This window comes from Lissotriton vulgaris, chromosome 4_1 (assembly GCF_964263255.1).
Source record: "Lissotriton vulgaris chromosome 4_1, aLisVul1.2, whole genome shotgun sequence".
Taxonomy (NCBI): Eukaryota; Metazoa; Chordata; class Amphibia; order Caudata; family Salamandridae; genus Lissotriton; species Lissotriton vulgaris.
In genome coordinates, this window is record NC_141691.1 from 1,640,818,568 (window position 1) to 1,640,844,705 (window position 26,138).

The window sequence follows — 26,138 nt, forward strand, 5'->3', positions numbered from 1 at the left end:
GGACATGGTTAGTGGGAACTTGAGAATGGTGAGTATTTCCCCTTTTAACTATATGCCAGAACTTAGTCACATTTTTCAGCTTGCTGGCAACAAGAAGTTCTTGACAATGTTGATTGTCCCAATCATGTTTTGCCCGGTTCTGGACTTTACGATCGTTGAACCTGGCCTTCCTAATGTCAGGCATAATTTTAGACCTGATGGCTAACGCCAATATACCATAAGATTCCCGGCACAATTTGCTATACCATGATTTACTCATAAGTTGGGCAGTAGATTTTTGGGGTTTGCTAGGTTTGGAAAAGTGGGATTTAAGTTCATTAAATAGATCTTCATGTAGTGAGGTTATTTTCCCATTAATATCTTCCTGGGTTGGAAGTGAGCGCAAAACTCCCAGAGTCTGTGTTACCTTTAGCCTAATCTCTTCCAGAGCCCCGGGGTCAATAACGATCCTCACCCAACGCACCCTGCGTAAATCATTAGTAAGCAGGGCGTCAGCAGTGGCTATCTCAGTTTGATTGTTACGCTTAGAGCCTCCATTTAGATGTAAACTCACTACAAGAAGATTATGGTCGCTCTCAGGGCGATCCAAAATCACCATGTCCTCTAATATGAACCAATACTCTATCTTGATGAGGATGTAGTCTATTCGACTTTTATGTAAGCCATTGTCAAAGGTTGCCCTTCCAATTTTATTGGAGATAGACCATCCATTTGCCGCCCTAAAGCCACGCTCTAAGCAGAGACTCGTCCACTGCAGGGCAAATTCAGTCCATTTCTTTGATGGGCTTAAGGTCAAGGAGAGGAATATTCCACGGGACATCTTCCTCTATCAGGAGAGTTTCCCCTTCATAATTTAAAGTCTCAAATGAGCAGTTGAAATCCCCTGCAATTATTATGTTGCTGTCAGGCCTAACAGAGTCCTGGAGTCATGGAGGGAGGAGGGGGGGGGGCCCAGAATGATCACCGCAGTTTTTTCCAGTATGGCTGTGTTAGCCATTACAGCTCTTTCCAGTTTCCCCACGTTCTCATTGATTAGTTTTACCCTTTCAAGTAGTGGTAGCATCAGCGATTTTAATAGCTGCTCTAGTGTTTCCAGGATGCCATTGGGAAATTGGTTTGCTACAGGCGGGCAGGTTGTTAGCTTGTTTCTCCTGTTTCTAGAATCAGTAGTGGGTGTTTGGAGATGCTCTTTGGTGTGTATTAATTGGGTCGGTGTGGTGATTTTTGTTACTTTAGCACATCTACCCTTTTGAATCCCTCCCCCGCACTTTCTTTGGCCAATATTTGGTTTTGGTTTATTAACTTTACCAGTTTTTGGTGCAGTTAGTGCAATCACGGGGGACAGGTTGGAGGTGGTAGAGATATTAGATTCCACTAGTCTATTTCCTACTATAGATATACTGTCTGTAGTAGTGTTTAGTGACGTACAAACAATAGACCCATCTGACCCCGCCAGCTCAGTACTAGTTCCCAGGCGGGAGTCACCATTATCCTGGTGCTGCTCTGGGGTTACGGCAGCCATAATTGTGCCCAATGAGGATCTCTTCACTAATAGGGGCTCTAGAGACAACCTTTTTTCAGTCAGTGCAATTTCATGTTCTAGTACTGATAGAGCGCGCAGGTCACCCGACTAACCAAATATGCACACTTGGTCCCATAAGAATTTATTATCATAATACTTTTAATCGGGTAACCCACACTCTACTACCAGCAATTCGGTTTTTTTTCTGTTTACTCCTGTGTACCTGACTTACCAATCCTCGTTTTCAGGTACCTATGATCACGATGGATCAAGGAGCTAGCTGTGGAGAAAAGTAGATAACACAAATACCATATACCATGTAAATTTCTTTGTACTCTTTATAATAACCACAAACGCAAGAAGTTTTCAAAACCTTTATCTAGTTATCGTTTTCTTCAGTTTCCGTGAGCCACAGGTTAAATCAACTCAAACTATCTATCACTAAGATTAAGAAAATAGTATAACAATGAATTAGGGTGGGAAACATTTAAAAAATAAAGGGAAGGGAGAATAAGGAACAAGCTAAATTTAGACCAACAGACTTTCATAAACTTACTAAAGGCGGGTGAGAAAGAGGAACATACTAATCAAAGCAGACTTTCAGTTTTAACTAACGGTTGTATGAAACGAAACTTATGTAGTTATACTTATGCAGATGTGCTTATTCTCTAAAGGGAGGGTAAGAATAGGACAAACTATACATGCATATGATTCTGAATTCGACTAAGGGTAGGGAGAGAGTGGGACATGCTAACAGGCAATTTGCATGAATATTTATTTTATAGGAAAACAGGGAAAATGACCTAGGCAATTATGCTTTATTTAGGGCGGGAGAAAAATAAGGTTTAGATAGACAAACACCCACATACATTATATTTACCTAGGACAGAATGAGGACTAACCCTGGCCACGGGTCAGTTGGGAAAGGCGGGAAAGGACCCTCAAGGACTTAGGCTGCCAGTAGGCGAGCAGGTACAGCTCATGGACAATCGGTATACACCTGTTACAACGCATTTGTTACTCCGCACTACCATTACAACGCGACTTTTACAACGCATACCATTACAACGCATTGCGCTGGGGGGCGCTCTAGGATAGGGAATAAGTATAATTTACTATCCAACACCTTCCCTAGGGTCCACGGGGACTGGAGTTAGAATAGTAAATTATACTTACCACTATCCAGCACCTCAAAGCGCTATGCGTTGTAATGGTATGCGTTGTAATGGTCGCGTTGTAATAGTAGGTAGTTGTAACGGTATGCGTTGTAACATGGTACATCCGGACAATCAGGACAGGATACCCTCAGGATTTCGGATCAGGACTGGGCTCACCAAAGATACGACCAACACCTGCAGCTTCGGATGCAACACCTGCGCTACCCCCTCTCTGCAAAGAATCTGCCAATAACCCCGATTGGGTTTCTAGAATCAGCTAGCAAAGTGCTTCGCCAGCACTTAAGGTTTCTCAAACTCCGACTGAGTTTGTGGAGATTACGGACAGAGTGCTCCGCAGCTCTCTGTTTCAATCACCTATAGAGTTCGTTGGGTCAGTGACAGGTCAGCTATTCGAACAAGTCGGACAATTTCTCTAGCTAAACCTAGGCTAATTATACTGTTTTCGGGACAATGTACCACTCACAAATGTTGCAAGTGAAAGGTTCCCCAATTTCTGATTGGGCAAGAGTGGAGGTTAAGTCATGGTGCCTCCTAAATGTTGGACTTTCTCAGACTTAATATTCAATTTTCGTACCCACCCCTTACATTCCAGTTCCCATGGCAAGAATTTTAGAAGACAATGGGGTATACAATACAGAAATACAAATGTAGCAATTGCAGGTACAGTTTTGCATCATCTTGCTAGGTCGCAGGTCGCTTTCTCATGAACATCTCAGCCTTGGCTGCCAGCTGGCTGATTTCCATTGCGGTCAGGTTCATTTCCCCATCACATGACTGGTACTGTACGGGCTTCAAAGATGGAGTCGTACTTGTCTCCCAGGCCCCCCCGAGGTTGGTACATGAAAAGTAAGCGAAAACAATTTAGAAACACAGGAATAAATGAATACACTATATACCATGATTGGCTATACTACACCCCTTACTTTGCAATAACTATAGCATTACGAGTTAAGCAGAAAAAAACAGCTTTGCTAAAGCAGCAGTGCAAGCACGGAGCATGTGAAAAACAAAGCAGCCATATTTAGCAATACTGCGCATGAGCGACAAGTTCCCTCCAGAACTGCGAGTGCGTCACATCACGTGGGTATGACCGACGCATGCGCAGACTAGATTCCCGCAAAGCAGCAACCATATTATTAGCAAGCTTCATTATTGGTAATAAACACATAGGCAAGCATCGCTGGGACACCCCCGTGTAGTGTAAAAATGCAATATTAGAAAGACAAAAACATATTGAATTAGTTTCATTACTGTTACTCGAGGTTCTTGATACAAGCAAGTCGCGTCACATGCGAATACTTGCTCCATCAGTACAACTGCCGCTCTAGTGATAAACTGGTCTAAGGTTCCGGACACAGATCCCCCAATACTACTGTGTGTAATCTTCCTCCCTTTCCTTGGGCGGAGCGCCATAGCTAGTTACACCGAGGCAAGTGATATGAGTAGAAAAATAATTAAAACAATATAATTTTCCAAGTCAACAGTGATACAAATTAAAATCCATAATAATCATATTATAAATATACAAATGTCTCACTTCTTGGGTTTCAGGTAAGGGGGGTGGCTCAGCCCAGCCTCGACCGGCCTCGGACGGCCACAGACGGTCCCGCCCTTGTCCCGGGCTTCTCCTGGGTCGCTCCTGCGCGCTCCCGCGCAGCTGGGGAGGTGGGTGGTTAAATACGACTATGGCGTGGGGGGCGGTGCAGGCTAGTTCTCAGCCCCCGATCAGCTCCGCGATAATCACCTTCCCAAACAAACAATCCAAAACGCAGCGGCACCCGGGTGCAGCAAGGTTTAACTATGCGTCTATGGCGTGGGGGCGGTGCTGGGTGTTCCCTGGGGCAGGTGTGGGCGCCCCAAGGAGAGCTGGGACTAGTAGTCCTCTTTTTGTGGCGAGCGTCCCTCTGTGTGCCCCAGTTGACAAAACTCTGACAAGCAGGCTAGTTCTCAGCCCCCGATCAGCTCCGCGATAATCACCTTCCCAAACAAACAATCTGAGACGCAGCGGCACCCGGTAGTTGTTGCAGTATTACCAGGAAGCCTTAGCTGTCAAAGAGTACCAGACCTTCTGTCACGCAAAGCCAAAGCATATTCAGCTACAGGCATACATTTCCACATGCAGAAATGACACATGAAGTGTGCTTGCACTTGCTGGACTTTTTTATTTCTCTAAAAAGGCAAAAACATATTTTCTCAATTAGAAACCCCCTTTCTCTAAACATCAATACATTTTGGTGGTGTTGTCTTACTATTTCTAAAACTCAAAATTGATCTGTGTCTCCCCTTGACAGCAGTAAGTTTTCGATGATCTTCAGGCTGAGAACTTAACGGCTAATGATGGGGGAAAACTTAAAAACTCAGCAACTTTATGGGTGTTTACCAACTTTTGAAGGTGGGCCTGCCAAGTGTTCCTCAATCCTACTATGAATGAGAGGAGAGTGGCTGATTTGGAAATTCTGCGACAATTTTATCACGAATCCCAAATACACAAAACTTCATAACCTAAATTAAAAGTGTGAATTTGCATTTACGAACAGTTGTATTTGCATGCCCAAATGAGGCTTAGGTGTGCCAATATCTTTGTGGTTTAGATCGCCAGTTTACTTTTCTGCATTGTGCAGATTTGTCAGATTTGTAACATGTTGAAAGGGCATATTAAAAAATGCAAACACAGCCTGAAGAACGATAGCCTGTGCTTTTGTTCACTCCGTGCCATCAAAGTGCATAAAGTGGGTATGCAAAAACATGCACTACTTCCTCCTGCAGACCCCAGTTGTGAGGACCCTGGTCCATATTGTCCCACGTTGCATCAATATCGGGAGTCATTCCGACGTGTAGACGAAACGATAAAACCTTTGACAATGAACCGTGCAATTTACGTATGAGTGATTAGCTAAAATGTATTTCGGTTGACTTTATGTGTATCATATAAACCACTGTCTAAGGCTACAAAAAAATGGCAGTTTTTGAATGAACAACAAACACTCACACAGTAAATGAAGATAAGTGAACCAGAGATAGAAAGAGCACTAAAGAAATGAGAACTCAAAGCAAATTTTCAAATGAGCTATATTGAAGAAGAACTGGACCATCCATCCGCTATCATGTCAGATACCAAGACTTTGTTCGCGGTTTAAACCAATATAACACTCTACAGTGGTTTTTAAAGTCCCCAGATAGAACTTAGGCCCATGAAATAATGTTAACGTGTTAGTGTGATAAGCGTTTTGCATAGAACAGATGCGGTCAGTGTGTCCAGGAGAGTCAAATTCATGCCATATTTTCGGTATATCCTCAATGAATAAATGAACTTGTAATAATCTAAATAGAGTTCGTAAACATAGATATTGGTTATCGTGAAACTCGGGGATGGTTGGGAAAACATGATAACCAGTTACATCAGTTATATCCTCGAGGAGATCCAATCTATTTGCAAGTAAAGGATGGTGAATTATAGGTTAATGTCACAACAGTAGTCAGTTTTGTAAGTACAGAAAAAAACTGACAAATGACAAACAAACAAAAAAATCAAAAGATTAGAAATGGTTAAAGTAGTTCTAAATCGTGGTTAGGATATTGATTGTTGTCAGAAAGAAGAGTTTCGAAACTTCGGATAAAAAAGGGTGGAGCAAAGAAAAAAGCAGCCCAGAAAAACATCAACGGTGAAACCAGCTGGAGGCAAAAGGACAAAGAATGTACGCATTTCTATTTTATTTTTTGTTGTATTAATAAAGTGGTTATTTTTAAAATTTGAAGGTAAAAGTGGATTGAGAAAGGAGCATTTGCACAACTGTTTCTGTGAGCAGTATTTTGAAAGTTCACGCAGTGAGACCTACAAGGTCACACAACCTTTCAGACACTTCTTCCCAAACAATAACTACCATTTCTGAAAGTCATATATAACATGAACTTTATATCAGATCTACCCTACTGTGTTGTTTGATTGCCTTGGTGCATGTGGTTCGGTCAATATATTTATTTTGCTGCAATAGAGAAGAAAGATTTTGATTTCTACGTTAATTCATAGCCAATCAGAACCTACTCGACCTCCTACAAATATAGGTCACAGCCTTTTGAGGGTCTTTCATTTCTGTAAGAAGCTTAAGTGGAAACAAGCTATTGAATAGATTCTGTTTCCCACTGAGCTTTTGAGGACAATCGCAATAGGTAAGAAAGAGTGTAACATAGTCTAAAAATCGGTAACTAAGCACTTTGTCATCTTCGTCAGAGAAGACTGAACAGAAAACATGCAGCAGAATTTTCAGAACTCAGTCTTGAGATTCGAAAGTTATTGTTTGTGCATAAAACTATATATTTTTTCTGATTTAAGTATTAACGTTGTGTATGAGTAGTCTAAATCCCTTATATGTGTTTTCGATTTGTTTGCACTTGCATACATCTCTGTGACATTTATACTGTTTCTATATTAACGCACACAAAGAGTAAAGTGCCTTGTGCTTTTGCCTGTAGTGATGTGAGAGACTCGGCATAATTGAGAGCGCACATATAAGGCGTTTAGCAATGCAGAAATTAGTAATCTAGATTGGTGAATATTTATTTATGCTATTTTCAATACATTTCAGACTCCTAAGTCACTTTTCTGGCCTTACGCACTCGGATCAGCCATTAAGTGAAGTCGATGGTAATGCATAATGTTCTCATACATGTTCATTTCATGCCATTGCCGAAATCATCAGTTTTACTTAAGGAATAAGATTGGGAATCAGATCAGGAAAATTAAATAAATCAGCACGTGGTGTTGGTGAATATCCCTATAAATGCTGAAGGTGTTCCTAAATGGTAAAACATTCCCAGAGACATTTGAAAATAACATTGAGTGGTGTTTTGAAGAAGGAAGACCAACATGATCTGCACAAATCGGCCATAAATGTTGTTTTTTTGGCTGCTGTGGCCTATGACTTATAAACTGCGTTAATGACCCAATACATTTTTATATATATATATATATATATATATATATATATATATATATATATATTACCTACTGGCGGTCGCCAGTAGGTAGTTATAGTTAGGATAATTTTCAATGTTAAATCTCAACATTCTATTTTGAATAACTTTGGCGCCGGTTGACGAATCTGCCTGAAATTTTCAGGAAAATGGTCTCATGGCGGTCCGGTCCTTCCCTGAAAGTTTGGGGGGGATTCGTCAAGCGGGGGCCGAGATAAAAGGGGGGTCCCAAAACGCGTTTTCCCCATGTTAATTTCCATAGGGCGGTCGATTTCACTTTTAGCCCGAACGGCTGAATGGATTTCCACCAAACTTGGCAAAATTGTAGGGACTGGTAGCCCGATGTGCCTTTGCTATGTCTCAAGATATGTGCTCCAGTGGATTTTGAGTAATTTAGGTTCAAAAAAATATATATATCTATAGGCGCTCTCCCGTGCGCGCACCCGAGTGCGCTCCAGGCGCGGCACGCGACTTGCGCGCAGGAAGCTGATTGGCTCTCAGTTGTCTGTAAACATTCTAAACAGTCCGGAGCGGCCGCCATCTTGTGTCTCGGTAAAATCGAGACACAAGGGGTTTGAAAAAAAAAGGGGCAAATGACCATAAGGGGGAAGAGTAGACCCCCTCTGACCCCCTAGGTTTGATGTAGGGACTAAAATAGGGTCCTGCAGGGCATTAAAATTTTTTTTTCGTTTTGCGCGGGGGAAGCGCATGGTACGCGCACCGGCGAAGCACGGGCAAAATCCAGGATTATATTTATGAAGGCCTTGCGCTGTTAGTTTTGCGCTTCCTGTGCGTCAATTTTTGTGACGCACCAGCGGTGTAAAAAAATGCGCATTGTTATGCAATATTTAAAAAGTGACGCATCTATCTAGATGCGTCACTTTTTAAATATAGTGCAACGAGGTACATTTTATTACACTGCTGGTGTTATGCGTCACTTTTCTGTGCGCACTCCTTATGACATTCCAGATGTGTCATATTTAATGTATGACGAATCATGTTGCAGATACAATATGGCGCAGAGTTTTAAAAAGTGACCCATGTACCTAGATGCGTCACTTTTTAAAAATAGCGTCAGGTATAATGCATGCAGAGGGGGTGTTCTCCCGCAAAAAGCTTTGTAATAGCGACGCAGTGAAATCTTTCAGATTTCACTGCGTCAGTTTTAGGATGCTGTTGCGTCAAAATCTTGTGCCTGCTTTACAGCAGGTGTTAGACTGAGGCAAGACCTTTCATATGCTGCTTTCCCCATTTGAAAGGACACATTACTGGAGTTGCGTCACTTTTGTGACGCACTCCAGCAATGCGTTACTTGGAATGTCATAAGGAGTGCGCACAGAAAAGTGACGCATTGCACCAGTAGTGTAAAAAAATGTGCCGCGTTGCGTTATATTTAAAAAGTGAGGTATCTAGGTAGATGGGTCACTTTTTAAAATCAAGCGCCACATTATATCTGCGTGAGGTATAATGCATGCAGAGGGGGTGTTCTCCCACTAAAAGCTTTGTAATAGCGACGCAGTGAAATGTTTGAGATTTCACTGCGTCACTTTTAGGATGCTGTTGCATCCTTTAAATATAGTGCAACGAGGCACATTTTATTACACTGCTGGTGTGATGCGTCACTTTTCTGTCCACAGTCCTTATGACATTCCAGATGTGTCATATTTAATGTATGACGAATCATGTTGCAAGGAGCTACAGATACGTCAGTATTTCTGACATATGTGTAAACATAAAAGTGATGCGAGGCCGGCGCAAAATTTTGACGCAATAGCATCCTAAAAGTGACGCAGGGAAATCTCATAGATTTCAGTACGTTGTTATTACCAAGCTTTTTGCGCGGGATTGCCCCTCTGCATACAATATACCTGATGCAGATACAATATGGCGCAGAGTTTTAAAAAGTGACCCATGTACCTAGATGCGTCACTTTTTAAAAAATAGTGTCAGGTATAATGCATGCAGAGGGGGTGTTCCTTGCAAAAAGCTTGGTAATAATGACGCAGTGCGTCACTTTTAGGATGCAGTTGCGCCAAAATCTTGCGCCTGCTTCACAGCAAACCTTTCACATGGTGCTTTTTCCATGTGAAAGGACACATTACTGGAGTTGCGTCACTTTTGTGACGCACTCCTGCAATGCGTTACTTTTGTGTTTACAGATATGTCAGAAATACTCCAGTTTATTCACTGTGTCATAACTTTCTTTTCTAACACTCACCTTCTTTCATTCCTCCTACTTCACTTCCTTTCACCTCTCATACCTTTCTGTTCTTTCTTACTCATTCTCCTTTCAATTATCAATGCACTATATTTCACTTACTCTTCATTTTTTAAGATTATAGCTCTTTGATGAGAATTGGAGGTAGTTCTGAAAAGAACTTTTGGTTTTCTTCTTTTAACTGAAGAGGAACAAAAACAGGGAATAGAAACTGCTCAACAGGAGCAAAAAGAAAAGAAAAAAATTAGGGGTGGGAAGGGCAGTGATGGTTCTCCAATGCCCGAACCATGAGCAGGACACTTTGCTCCCCATAGGTGAGGAGTTGATTGCAGTATCTGCATTTGACGACCCCATGGTTGAATGCAGGTTGAATGTTTGCTACCTGCCCCTGAGATTGTTCTCTTCCAGAAGAAGTTGCTCCTCCTGTTGATGTAGAGGCCCCATCTCTGGGAACCTCCTGTGCCAGAGCCCTGACACTTTCCCGGGCAAAATTCTGGGGGTGCCTCCTCTCCACATGTCGGATCATCGTAAAGTTCCCAAAAGAGTATTTTTTTTGGGGGTTACCCCGTGACAGGACCTGTTTGCAGATCCTGCACTCTACTTTTGGTGCATTCACCTTCTTCTGGCCTTCTGGAAACTTAAAAAATTTCCAAATGAAATGTTCCTTCACCTTTGGGGTAGGAGGCTCTTCATCAATGAAGTCATCTTCACTGCTGGATGGTCTGGCAGCCATGATGAATCCAGGAATATGGAGCAGCAAAAAAGGCAGGTCTTTCAGTCACAAAAGTGAAAGAAGAAGTGAAGGAAATGGGTGGGGATTTCATTCATTGTAAAAAAAAACTGTTAGCAACCAATGAAAAGTGTTATTTGAGGGTCACATGACCCGACGCGTTTACGCTGCGCGCTCCGGAGCACTTCCGGGTGCGTTTACGCAGCGCGATCGTAGGCGCTTCCGGGGCGCAAACGTGGCGCGATCGTAGGCGCTTTTCCGTGCGTTTATGCGCCGCGCACGTATGCGCTTCCGAGGGCACTTACGTTGCGCGCCGAAGTGACGTCATCAATCTTTTATAGAAATGCATAATCATTTTCCATATTAAAAAAAACTAATTTTATTTGTATGGTACGAAATGTTTTGCATTATTATTAACTTTTCATTCATATTTTTTTTTCACGAACGACAGTTGCGCTCTGGGTGCGCTTTCAGATGAGCTCTCGGAGAAGCTTACAGGAGAGCTTAGCTGAAAGCTTCCCGGAGCGCGCACCCAGAGCGCAAAAGAAAAAAATTATAAGAAAAAATGAATACTTAAAAAAAAACAGCAAATTGTAAAAAAAAAAAAGGTTAGAAACTCGATATACAAAGGAATTAGCATTTAAAAAACCTATGAAATTCACTGAAAAAACCATAGGTTTCACACCAGTTATAGTTAGGAATTAGCATTTAAAAAACCTATGAAATTCACTGAAAAAACCATAGGTTTCACACCAGTTATAGTTAGGAATTAGCATTTAAAAAACCTATTAAATTCACTGAAAAAACCATAGGTTTCACACCAGTTATAGTTAGCTGGAAATTTTACTGATATAAAACCATTGAAATTCCCACGTTATAGTTAGTCGGACTCACTATAACTTGCGCGTGCAATGCACTGCTGATGACATCACATATTACATCACTCATGACATGGTCAGTGACATCACTCATGACATCACTGATGACACCATCCTTGTGACACAGTGACAGACCTCCTTTCAGTGTAATGTAACCCATGAAACACATATTCAAAAATAGAAACTAATATTTTCAAAAAAGTGGATATACCCATACCAGTTACAACAACCAATTCAGTAATATCACCATCTAATACACATCCACTCATGTGTATGTATATGGGTTATTAGATATTTTTATTAGTATCAGTATGAGTGTCTATATGGTTTGGTGGGGGTATTACTTAGCACATAGATGCATGAGTGACTGACTCTTTGTTTGTATGTGTTTTGAAGACAACATATGTACAGGACTGTATGGGTGGATGAGTGTCTATATGTGTTTGTTAGTGAGTGAATGACTGTCTCACTAGTGTCTTTATCAGTAACTACATATGTTTTAATCTAGTATATATGAATATTGATGTATATAAGTGAGTATATGTGAGAGTAAGAGATTGTAAGAGTTCCTGTTTAAATAAGTATGTGTTTCTATAAGTGATTGTTTAAGAGAATAAATATGTGTAATTTTAAATAGAAGTAAGGTGGAAGTGTGTGTATAACTCTATATTCAAATAAATGGATGTCCAATAGTTTATTTGCACGTGTGAATATGTGTGTGAGTAACTTTTGGATGAATGTCGGTGTGTAACAGGATGTATAGGTGTATCACTTCATATGATGAGTGAGTATATGTATGAGTGACTATATAGAACTATTGGTGAATGAGTGGATGTGTATATAGATAGTGGAATTACTGAATTGCTTGTTGTAACTGATATAGGTATCTCCATTTTTTAAAAAATTTCAGTTTCTATTTTTGAATATGTGTCTCAAGGGTTACATTATAGTGAAAGGAGGTCTGTCACTATGTCACAAGGATGGTGTCATGAGTGATGTCACTGACCATGTCATGAGTGATGTAATATGTGATGTCATCAGCAGTGCATTGCACGCGCAAGTTATAGTGAGTCCGACTAACTATAACGTGGGAATTTCAATGGTTTTATATCAGTAAAATTTCCAGCTAACTATAACTGGTGTGAAACCTATGGTTTTTTCAGTGAATTTAATAGGTTTTTTAAATGCTAATTCCTAACTATAACTGGTGTGAAACCTATGGTTTTTTCAGTGAATATATATATATATATATATATATATATATATATATACACATATATGTATATATATATATATATTATTTAGGAGCAGTTTTTTATAGCACGGACAAGGCCCAATATGTGGCAGAGTGCTTTGCACGAGCTGTGATACAATGGACCAAATCTTTGCAGAGACCAGATGAATAAACAATATAGAAATTTAAAATCTCATATCATATTACATAAGCCTGTGAAGAACAATAGGTATGAGCACAAAAATGGACATAGCATATGCATTTAGGAAATAAAAAGACAAAATCACCAGGTTATACTCTTGAACCTGAAGAATGCTAGATCTCCAACATATTTACACGCATAATATTGCTGATTATCTCCCAAAGAACTTATTCAGTTTTTCCCAAGGGTTAACTTCCTAGTCAAAAACTGAAATCCATCAAGAGAAGATTGTCTGATTTCTGGATGAAGAGCTAAATCAGAAAGAGAATTATCCAAATATATGTCCTCCCCAATATTAACAAGTTCTCTGGAAAGCCGAAGATTTTCAATAACCACTCCGGTCTAAATCAGGCTCTACGTTATTGCACTGATTATGTTCTTGGTGAGTTGCCTTTCCAGGAACACATTTAGGGGTTTGCTTGTAATATTTAGTAACACCAAGTCACAGCTTCAAAGTTCTTCCTGCAGATCCCAGTTGTGAGGACCCTGGTCCATATTGTACCAAGTAACATCGATATCAGAGTCATTCTGACGTGTAGAAATACCCATAAAACCTTTGACAATGCTGTATGGTCAAAATCTTATGTATGCACATACAAAACAGACAGATTTAACATGCACAAGATCCACAGAGTGAGAATTGTCCATTCATCTGCGTTGACATTCATGAACCTGGGCAATAAGTGAGGTGTGGCATGATTAAAAGACGTGTTTAAAATAATTATATATGAGTGATTAGCTAAAATGCATTTCGGTTTACATTATACGGATAATCTAAAACCAACCACTATCTATGGCTACAAATAAATGGAATTTTTTAGATGAATGTCACTCACGCAGGGTTGCCATCTTCCTGAAATGAGTAACAGAAGATAAGTGAACCAGAGATAGAGCAGATAAGGAAATGAGAACTCAAAGCAATTGATCAAATAAGTGAAGATACATGAAAGATGAACTGGACCCATGCTACCACCCCCTTCCCCATCACCCTCTGTTGCACATGATCACTGATAGTGGAGCAGAATAGTTTCAGAATACGGGGGTTGTAGGAAGAACCTATATGAATCTGTACCTATGCACCAGTTACTAAATGATTTTGCCTGATATTTCACCCAGAGACTTGGGCTTCCTGGTTAATTACCCCTAAACCTAGACGGTAAAATGGAATTTGCAATCCAAATTCAGCCAGTAAATTCACTTATAGCCATATCAAGCTTTCGTAGGGACTCGTAATGAGGCCCTAATAGTTTTGGAAAAATATGAGTAGGTTGTTTACTTCACAAGTATCAATTCACTATTGTCTAATAGTGAAAAAATATGTCGATTCTTAATATGCTACAGAGAAAGCAGGCTCTACAAGTGATCCAGGTCGAGTCACTGCTGTCATGCACCCATTTTAATTGTACTGTACTTAAACCATGTGCTAATCAAAAAACATATATTGGGTTCACAAAATCTCATGAAACAACAATTTTTAAATATTTTGATGTAATGTTCAAGAATGTGAATTGAAATCCACAAATGTACGGTATAGAGCACTTTCCTATGCTAACAAACACGGCAAAAATAGTTGTGGTAGAATTTGACCAAAAAGAATATATGGAGAGAAGGGAAGCCACCCGTAAGAGCATGAGACAATACACAGTCACTCCACTTTTCTTCCTGTTCTCAGCCATGCTAGCACACTTGCACACTACATGAGTTTTAGCAGAATGTGGTATAACTGTAAGCGGACCCCAGAAATATATTGCAAATGAACAACATAGCACTTGTCAGGTCTTGGATAGTAATCCAAGTATTGCTTTACTCATAATTGTTAGTGGTAAGTGGAAATTTAGACTGTCCTGAGTAATTTAGTAGGACTAAAGAATCATGTCTGGCCGACGTCCTGTGTAGTAGGTGTTTTCTTTATGCAGTAATAAGCATATGCTAATATGGGGTTGTCCTGTAGGTAAAGCAAGGAGAGGAATCTATTGAAAAACGCAACTTGGAAATTGGCCATTTGCAGCAGAAGACTGAAGGCCTTGATCGAAAGATGAAGGAGTGTTACAACCATCTGAAAGCCTCTGAGTCTGCTGTGGATTTATTCAAACAAAAGTATCTGTCTGCTACAGAGACAATACAGAGGTTGGAATCCCGGGTGCAGAACCTGGAGAAAGAGGCAAATGAGTCCAGAGATGAGGTAAAAATGATTTGTATTATGCTGAAGTGCCTATATTGACTATTCTTCAATATTATCACTCTAGAGGAGCAGGTTAATTCGTGTCAGATGTTTGTATGAACACTCTTCAGTCCGCTAAATGGCAAATATTCAGATAATGAAGTAGTTTCAATAGTTGTCTGCTTGTCCATGAACAAATATTGCCTGTGTAAGAGTAGATACTATGCTGCCATGATGGGATACAGAGAGTATACATGAAGACAGTTTTCATATTTCATGTCAAAGCCTACATACTAAAACTATCAGCCCACCAAACACCATAGCTGACTGGCCAGAAGTCACTACTTGGTGTTTTTGAATATGCTTGTTCTTACCGATTGACATGATGTGGGTTTTTTAGTATTTAAAATATATTGAGTATCCTTATTTTACAATATTGTAAGGAAGCTTGGAAATCGATGTGGATAACATTTCTAAAAATACTTTAAAATATACAGCATTGCATTTTAAATAGAATATTTGTTTTTACTGACTGTGCATGTGCATATTCTCACTGTTTTGACACTGCCTTCCATCATGATGTTTTAATTTTATAAGAATGTTTACTATATTTTGGTACCTACTAGGGCTGATGTAAACAATAAAAGCGATGGACAATTTAAAATACTTAAGGAATACAATCATTGACTAAAACACTCATGCTTGAGAGCTGTTACAGTAGCTTGAAAAACCTGGCCAAAATGTTTTTATAACTATTTTGATCAACTATGTTCTTTCACCCTTTTCAAATGTGAGCCTGCTCTAGTTCAAGGTCTGCACATCTGGCTCCCATCTCTCTTCTGCTAAAATTGTGTGCTCCTCTGCTTCTCTGCCCAGCAACATATCAGGCTCTAAATATGGCACTGAAGACTGTTAAATATCAATAACTAGCATAATGTATGTTAGCTATAATATGAGAGTCAACCATGTCCAGTTAAATGTTTGTTTTAGATTTGAGCAATGGAATAGTGTGAGAAATTGGGTTGTTGGTTGACTGGGGTGTTAACTCTGCAACAGCCACAATCTCTGTCAGGGTGAACCACAAAAGTCACTAAATTAAGCTTTGCTTAACCCTCTGATAGCTTAGCACAAAGCAGTCAAGATTAACTTTAAGGCAATATGTATAACATTTATGAAACACAAACAGCAATAAGGTAAAAATACAACACAAAAAAAAAACAATTTAGAAAAATTAGAGTACATTTTAATAAATTATTCACCATCAAAAGACAAACATCCAATTAATAGAACAGGAATTATGATTTATTACTTTTACAGTTGGAGGTGGAAGAAATTCTAGGAAAAATATCCCAAAAAGGTATGTTCAGTGGGGCAAGCCTGCAAGCAATGGTTTGAGAAGGGAGCATCATTGTCAAGGATCTGATGGATGAAATTGTGGTAAAGATTTCTATGTTTGCACTGAGTCACTCTTTTTTAAAGTTAGGAATCTCCAGGGGGACGTGGGTAGAGGCTGTAGCTGACAAGAGTACCACGAGGCTGCATACCCCTTTGTCAAAGGGCTGCTTAACAGGATTTGTGGCGGCAGAAGATTGTAGCAAGATCTGCCGCGAAGCCAGGCCAACAGGCAATGCACCTTGGGTGGATAGATGAGCAAGATGCTCCTGGACTCCTCTCAGTTTTTAGAGTAGTTTCCATAGACTTTTTTAAGTCCCAAGATTTAGATTTTGGCTATCTGGGCACCTTTAGCACCACCACTCAAGGGTCTAGGACTGACGGTGCACCACTTTGGGGGTTGGGACTTACTCAGGCTAGAGCCAGGTGTGCGTTTAATATGGTTGGAGCCTTTTCTGTCCCTTAGGCTCTGATCAGGAGGCCAGCCACCTAGCCCTTGGAGTCATTCTGGTTGTCATGGGTTCAGTGGTAGACAGCGGGGCAAATAGGCTCAAACATAAGAGCAGGCCTCAGATGGTTCAGACAGGCTTCTGTCAGCTTAGCAGTCCTCCCAAGTGCAGCAGAGCAGTCTTCTGAAGTATACACCCGGCCACAGCAGCAGGCAGACCTACTGCAGGTCCAGAAAGGGAACTGAGGAGTGAGTCTGAACATCCAATTTTATATCTGGTGCCCACTTTGAAGTAGGAGAAGTTTTTAGAGAATTGCCTTTAAGGTGCTTGAAGTTACCTGACTCCAAGCTGGCTGCACAGACAATACAAGAGTGACAAGTTATTTGTCTGAAGCAGAGCACTGCCTAATCAGTTGCAAGTGGGCTTCTGCCCATCTCTGCCCCCATCCTGTCAGTTAAAGGCCCATCCAGGCACACCAAATCTTTCCTTTGGGTAGCGGTCTGGGAGGAATAATCAAAGTGTACCTGCCAACTACACCCAGTCATGTGAACCAGAAAAAGGGTGCTGGCACCAAATAAGACAGCAAAATTCCAGCTTTCTAAAAGTGGCATTTCCAAAAGTGTCACTTAAAATCCTGCTTTACCATTAAAGAGGATTTTTGATTTCTATTTCTTAGACACCAACCATGTAAGGCTTACCTGTTCCCAATCGAGAGTTAGCTCGTTTTAAATGTAATTAGGCAACCCAATGATATCCTATGAGAGAGGTAGGCCTTATTGCAGTAAAAACACATGTAGGAGTTTTCCACTACCAGAACATGTAAAACGTATAAGTACATGTTCAACCTTTTAATTACAGTGCACCCTGCCCCATTGGCTACCTAGGGCCTACCTTAGGAGTGACATGTGAAATAAAAGGGGAGTTTAAGACTTTGCAAGGGTGTTATATTACCAAGTCGAATTGGTAGTTATAAAATGCATTGATGCTGCAATGGCAGACCTAGGACATGTTTAAAATGTGCTATCTAAGTGGGTGGCAAAGTAGGTGGTGCAGGCCCACTAGTTGTATTTAATTTACAGGCCCTGGGTATATGGTATACCACTTTACTTCAGAAGTATGAATACATTAATTATACCAATCAGGTGTAAGCCAATTTTACCATGCTAATAGGAAAACACAAGCACATCATCACTGGTTAGCACCTTCCTAGAGCCAATAAAAAAGAATTTCAGCAAAAAATGGAGGGCAAAGACAAAATGCTTGGGAGAAGGCCACAGTAAGGCTGGCAGGTACAGCAAGTAGCATGACATATCCCAGTAGTAGGTGTCTTATGTGACCTTGTTGGGCAGCACAAAGAGCTGCTGTCATCTTTATCTCTCTTGAATTCATAGATTTGCCTCCAATTAAAAAGTCAGACCTATTGATCATGTAATATTGACACAAATATGTAAGTCTACCTAATACTGTTTGAGAAATGTGAGAGTTGGACTATTTTGTACTTTCTTTAGCCATAGTGAAATAGTAATGTGATTAAAGGTCCTGGGTTGCAGCAAAATTAAATCTCGTGCAAATGACCCAGGATAGGAGATTTATCCTTTTTCAAGCTTCAATTATTCATCACATAATGGCCACAGAATAAACGGTGGAGAAAGCCTCTGTGTGCTTGCATCCGGCAAATAAGGGATGTCCATCTGGTATTTACCTGGATGGTGCAGAAATGCCTCTACTGTCATGCTACAGTACCTCTTTGTGCTACTGTTCGTAGCATGTAAAAAGGCACCTTTATGGTTTTTAGAGCATGATAGCATGAGAAATCATGATTCTGAAAAACATCGACGCACCTCTGCGAGGCCGCAATACAAAAGTATCTGACTATGATCTTGCCTTTTGGAGACAACCGACCAAATGGAACTGCTAGCATAAATCGAGCCCAGCAGAACTGCAACAAAATAAATGACTGCAGAAAGTTTCATCTCATGTCCCAGACATCAGCCATCAAAAGACTCCGTCTCCTGCTTGATTAATTTTTCACGTCATCTTCTTTGGCTCACCCAGTCTATCCCTGCTTTGCACAACTGAAATCCTTGAGCGCATCTTCAATACAATTTACAGTTTTTTCAACTTTGCTCTAGAATTTGTTCTTTGTTATCATAGAATATTTGTGTGTAACAATCCACTTTGTTGAACTTGGGTTTCATTGTTCCTAAGCCCATGAAAGAATTCTGTTAAGGCAATTTGGATATGATTTTGCATACACTATCACAATGCATTTTCATACTAATTACAGTGAAGGTATTTAGCCATTCGAATAACATTTGAACACATTATACTTTTGTCTTATTGCAATATTTTGGTTTTATGATGGGTGATCTTTAAATTCTTTATTTAACTGCATTGTGTAGGATGGATTTTTTACACACACACACACACACACACAAAACTATCACGGTTAACTGGTTATTGCCTTGTTGCTCAAGCCAAGCTACCTATGGTGATCAAAAGTTACTCTCAATGCTACTGTTTGGACAGTGGGAGCACTATTAAAGGTTCCACAATGACAATGACGTCTCTTCCTAATAGTCCACCAATCAGAATAGTTCACCAGTTCATTTAATATTTTGTTTGCAAGATGCTAACATGTATCTATCTGGAAATAAAACAGTGTTTCAGTACCTATGGCAACTTCCCTCATACATGTTACACAATTATTTTCTCAAACTACTTTACCACTGTCTTTTTTTCAAAGAGATGCTACTCAAAAGTAATTGCAACATTCCTCAAGAAAAGCCAGAAATTCAGAATTGAGCCTTGCAGCTATGAGTACCACCTTTGACAATTAAGGAGAAACTTTGCTTTCTACTATACTGCCAGTTGTTATAGCATTCTGTACTGCCCAGAGAACATTTTCACTCTGGGTTTCAGACTAGTAGCTGGTATGTCACACTCAGAAGTGTGAGGTATACAATTACCATTGCAGCCTGTCCAATTTGGTCTTCTGAGTTAAAGCCTTCCGTGTCTAATTTGTGCCGATGATTTCTGCACTGACTACAAAGTAGATTTCTTTCAAAACATTTCATTGACTTATTTGGCCTTGACTTCAACATTTATCTGTCTAATGATTTACCAAACATCTACTGTTTTTGATTTAAAACTATATGATAAAAAAGTTATTATGCTGGTTGTTCTGTGGAATCAACCCATTTTGAAATGCTTTAAGAACTAGGACAGGAGGCGTCTGGCAATGGCACATGACTGATTTGCAAACCTAAAACACCTTAAGAAGAAATCAAGCACTAGATTTAACACCTTTTTAAAAAAAAACGTTATTTAGCATTTTGCGAAAAGCAAGCAGAGCACAGAGTTCAATTGCAATACTTGTAGGGTACATTTTCAACATAGGTATTTTAGCATAGTCTTTAAAGCACAGTAGGACAACTCAGTGTTAACAATAGCACAGCTGTTACAGTCTAAAACCCCAGCAAGTGGCATGTCATTCCCTCGACCCAAGGGGTCTCATCCCGGTCTCCCAACACCTTAACCATAGTACTTCCGATTAACATTTAAAATAAATGTAGATAACTTCATGCTTAAATGACAACTCTATAAAATAGGCATATTCCCGTTCAAACCTAAAATAGATTTGAAAGTTTTAAGTAATTGCAATAGCAACTAGTCGAGGGGAGTAAAGGTTGCATAAAGGGACGTGTATACCAATGTATGTGTTCAGCAATTATCAGCTAATGAAACGTTTCTTTGTGATGTTCGCGACAGCATCTAATAACTGAGATACTCCGTGTATTTTGCTGTGTTACAAAGCAGTGCATCAGCATCTCAGGAGTTTGCTGCTGATCCATGCTTGCATAAGCTTTGATCATAGCAGCACTGTAATGTTGCAGCTTTCAGTTAAGCAAGAAACGAACTGCTTGATTCACAAAGCATTCATACATTTTTAAATTTGCATCATCTGCCAATGAATTGTGCAGATTTATCAGTCGCAGCCGCCACAAAAAAGAGATGGTGGGGTGGGTGGAGGTAGCGCGGGAGAGGAAGCGCATCGGGGGAGGGGGGGTGTTAATAATAAAAAATCTATTTAAAATAAAAATATACCTCGAGCTGCATTGGTCTCGGTCTTGTCATTCCTGCTCCCAGCAAGCACTGGGGCCACGTCACAGACTCCCATTCAATTCCTGTGCTGCAGAGCAGTGCAGGCATTGGTCTGAGCAGGCAGTAAAGACGCCCTGCTCAGACCGGGGAGTCCGTGGGTTTTCTCCAGCTCAGCTGCTCAATGCAGCTGGGCTGGAGAAAACCTTAGTGCGTATGTGTGTTTTGGTCAGCATGAAACAGCCAGCCAAAATACATATGTGCACTTAGGGAGTGCAGCGCACTTCACACTCCTCCTCCCAATGCCCCACCCCTCCCTTCGCAAGCTGGCTCAGGGGTGGAAGATTAAAAATAAAACGATGACATCATTTTATTTTTCATTTACTGGCTCTGAGCGAGTGAGTGGGGCGATTCTCCTCCCCCATTGCGGTGGAGATGCCACTGAGATCTACAACAGACTGCCTCAATCAAAAATTTCCCAGGTTTCCTCATAATTTACCTATAAATTATAGAACATATGTGTTAGATCTGGCATCCTTAGGGTGCTCTTCCCTTGTACATGTTGCCTTTTGCCTCCACGTTTTGCTGACTCTTTTTGTTGGCCTTAGGACTCTGAGCACTTTACCGCTGCTAACCAATGCAAAAGTACATGTGCTTCTCCCCTAAACATGATGACATTAGTATATGCCTTATTAACATAGGTATTGTTCTGATAAGTCTCTTGTGAAGTGGTACACCATATGCCCAGAGCCTATACCTCAAATGCTATTTGTAGGCTGCAAAAACCAAATTACAATGCCAATACTGATCACCACTTCAAACAATGTTCCAACACAGGACCAACGGAAAAATCAAAGGAACCTAACAAACATATTTACATTCTCAGTTTTATTTTCAGACTTCTTTCAATTATTTTCAAAAAGTACAGAAACTTTGTCCATTTCATTCAAAATTGATGATACACTACAACAATCTGTACAACTACAAATAATCACCACAGAGACGCCACACTCACTTGAACACTTCATACATTCCACACACACACATTTATAACACACACAATACTTCAGACACACAACAACTTCCAACAAGTTTCCCAACAAGTTAAGCCACGCTAATTCGTTTTTGAAAGGCAAAACCAAAGAAGGGAAACAACGCAAAATGTCAAACAACAGTAGAATTTTTGCTACAGTCTTTCAAATGCACACAAAGCAATCACAATCCTAAATTACAACATGAATAAGAGTTATTTACAGTGCACCAAAAGCAACAACATTTTTTTTACAACACTTTGTTTGAAATGAAACAACGCTAGGTCAATGCTTTTCGAACCCAATACTTGAAAGGGTTCTCTTCAAGAACAAGAAATCTAGAAAAGAGAAACACAACCTCTTACTAGTCAAATCAAATAGTGTGAACCATACTTTAAACAAACAGCATAATGAAAGCGAGAACCCGACGTTCACTCAGTTTACAATAATCTAATGTCTCAGAGCCTACTGTGCTCTTGAATTGTTCAGCGAGCCAATATGTCTGTAATTAAAATAACAACGTTTTAACAAAACCAAATGTCCTCAACTTAAAAACCTTTTGTTTGTGTCTGTCATCGTCTGTGTAAACTTACAAGGTGGTGTCCGGGAGATCCACTGTACTGTCAGCAACCCAAATGGTCCACAAAATCTTTTGGTGGTGGACAAACAACGCTTATCTCCTCACAAATCCTTGTGGTAACAATTTCTTTGAAAAGAAAGAGGGCATCCAATCAGTGACCCCTGGCCAAACATAAGCGGGTGGAGGTGTTTACATCATGATCCCACATACCTTGAATTCTAACACAGGGAGGAAAAATATTTTTTTAATTATGCTTTAGTAATCCTCTGTGTGCCGGATGGCAGAAATATGTATCGCCATATCTGCAAACGAACAAGACATCGATTGTCATTCTAGAATTTGCTGTACTTAGTTTCGCAACAGTCAGGGGATTGATGCGCTTTTTGGCGGTGTTTAACTATATTGGAGGTCTCGTGGCCATTTGTCAATATCATGCGAAAGCTGAAGAGGGACACCAAAATCTGACACATACCTGACAATTCGTATACACGCCAGCAGCAGTACTTTGTTTGCTGACAGAAGCATCAGGGATCGTCGCGTCTGTCAGTTAGTTGCCCCAGGAATTGTGGGAGCACAAATGGTCATGGGATTTGTAGTCTTTACAAGATGGAAGTGATGTTATGATGCCTCAGAGAAGGTTTGACTAAACTTTATTGTTTTTCAAGTTCAGACACTTTTGGGAAAGATCCACTTGGTAGTATACGTAAATCCTTCATCCTAATCAAAAACATCGCTCCCGTAGTATGCATAAAAGATGATGACAATGATTTATGGGAATCGTGGTCCATCAGCCAAGGGGACAGTCATTCTGGACAAAAAAGCTTATTGAATGCGAGGGTGCATTGAAGCCTAGTTAAGGACACTCCAACATGACCACTTAGAATGGATCACACCCACATGACATAAAAGGCAGGTGATTAAGAACAACACCTAGATGTTTTAAAGTTAGTACAATTCAGAAGCTTTGTTAAGTTCGTTCACTGCAGTTTTAAATTTCAGGATAAGCATAGCCTCACGTTGAGTTAATCCCAGATCTGTATCATCACCTCTTGAGTCAACTGCAATTTCGGAGATCACCGCCCATCTCAGATCTCTTTCCATGTGTCCTTTTAATTTTCAATGGTTGACCAATGAGGCATTTTCCACATTTTTCTTAATTCTGGATTTATGTTGCGTAATTCTCTAACGGATTTCCTGGCTAGTTTTTCCCACATAGAACTTTGGGCACAGACATACAAACCCGTAAACTACGCCTTTGGACTTAAATTTGGTGAATGTTTCATGTTTCCAGTGTATCCCTTCATGAGAAAATAATGATCCTTCAATTGTCTGCTCACAACAAGAGCAAGATCCACATTTATGATGTCCACTAATGGGTGTCAATCCAACATAGTGCCTAAGAGTTGATTTATGGGGCTTGGGTAACTCTGCACGTACCACATGGTTAGCAATGCTTTTCTCCTTCTTGAAGGCAAATAGGGGTGCTCTTTTTAGAAAGCCTTTATGCAAACAGTTTGCTAAAATGACTCATTGATAGAGGTTACCCTAAGAGATTTTGTAGAAATGCGATGAAGAGAGCGTGGTGGACACCACATGATTCACTTCTAGAAAAAAGAAAGAACACAGATGAATAGATTAGTCTGTGTGTCCACATTTTGCCCTAATTCAAATCAACTAAAGAAAATCATCAATCAAAATTGGCACCTGGTTAAGAACTTAGACAAAACACTTGTACAGGCACCCCTATTTGCCTTCAAGAAGGAGAAAAGCATTGCTAACCATGTGGTACTTGCAGAGTTACCCAAGCCCCCTAAATCAACTCTACGGGACTATGTTGGATTGACACCCATTAGTGGACATCATAAATGTGGGTCTCGCTCTTGAGTAGAGTCAAGGGTATAGTCAAGACCCTTTGTTGTTCTCTTTATTAGTAGGCTGCAGCACTGATTGTGCCACCCACAGAAGTACTTTTAAAGAAACAGTGGTTCAAGGGTGGCCTGATAAGGTCCTAAAGAGAATAATGAGAATAATTAATTAACGCTAGGGAGCTAAAGATGTAGGTTCACGTAGAATCTTTTATTTACTTTCTTTTTTTATTTTTTTATATACAATTCTTATAATGTTTTTCAAGTGCTCAAGTGTACTGAGTGTATTTATAACCGTAGTTATCGAAGGGGTCCAAGTAGCGCTCAATCAATTTCACTTAGAAGAGGGTCCTACTGGAGCTGAAAATATTTAAAACCGGGGTATTTCTAGGAAGTCCGAATAGCGCTGTAGTCACTAAAGAAGAGTGAGAGCAGCTGAACCGCAAGGCACTCGGACCCCCTCCTACAGCCGCACGAACGCCGTGATTAATTCCAGGCGTACACCAACAAGTTATCCTCTTCTATAGTGACTACAGCGCTATTCGGACTCCCTAGAAATACCCCGGTTTTAAATATTTTCACCTCTAGTAGGACCCTCTTCTAAGTGAAATTGATTGAGCGCTACTCGGACCCCTTCGATAACTACGGTTATAAATACACTCAGTTCCAGTAGGACCCTCTTCAAACCCGAATTGATTGAGCGCTACTCGGACCCCTTGAAAAACTATGATTTAATATACTCAAAACTCTCTCCGGCAAGCTACCGAGAAACCAGTTACCCTGTTTCAAAAAGTTTTTTCTGTCGGATTCAATTACCCTAAGTTTCAGGAGGCTCATCAGTCCTGATGATGATCTAAACTCATACAGATCGAAACGTCGTCGACCTACCCAAGGAAATACACCCACTTCATTGTATATATCTCTGTGGTTTTTAGCCTTGTTGTTGTGTGACATTTCGTTTTTTCACTTTGTTCACTTATGTCACGTTCTGCACCTTGTCACTCACTTGAGCACCTGAAAAACATTATAAGAATTGTATATAAAAAAATTAAAAAAGAAAGTAAATAAAAGATTCTACATGAACCTACATCTTTAGCTCCCTAGCGTTAATTAATTATTCGCATTATTCTCTTTAGGACCTTATCAGGCCACCCTTGAACCACTTTCTTTAAAAGTACATACCCACCCAAGGTTCGTTTTATGGGGTACCCTTGTTCTCAAGATATACCCACAGAAGTAGCCTTTCAAACCTGTCTCAGGCATGCCACTGCAGTGCCTGTCTGTTTGCGTTTACTGCCACTTTCACTTGGCATCTAAAACTACTCGCCAAGCCTTAAACTCCCCTTTTATTACATATAAGTCACCCCTAAGGAAGGCCCCAAGTAACCCTAGGGGAAGGGTACCATGTAAGTAAAAGGTAGGACATGTATTTGTTTGTTTTGCATTTCCTGGTAGTAGCAAGGCCTATTTCATATTTCTCTACTGTGAGGCTTATCCCTCTCATAGGACTGCATTGGGAATTCCGTAAACAATTTTAAGCTGAAATTCCTGATCAGAGAAGAAGAGCTCTGATTCTCAATCCAAGGTACTTTCTCAGGGGGCCCTGTCTGGGTCTTGTAGCTAGCC

General features: G+C 40.3%; 1 protein-coding gene across 1 annotated transcript in view; it reads left to right on the forward strand.

Annotated features, from left to right (window-relative positions):
• LOC147724345 (uncharacterized) overlaps window positions 1-26,138 on the forward strand; it is a 2,209,372-nt gene that overhangs the window by 840,972 nt on the left and 1,342,262 nt on the right. The window contains exon 17 of the mRNA XM_086966996.1: window positions 14,885-15,115. Coding sequence (XP_086823122.1) covers window positions 14,885-15,115 — 231 coding nt within the window. The remainder of the gene's footprint in view (window positions 1-14,884; window positions 15,116-26,138) is intronic.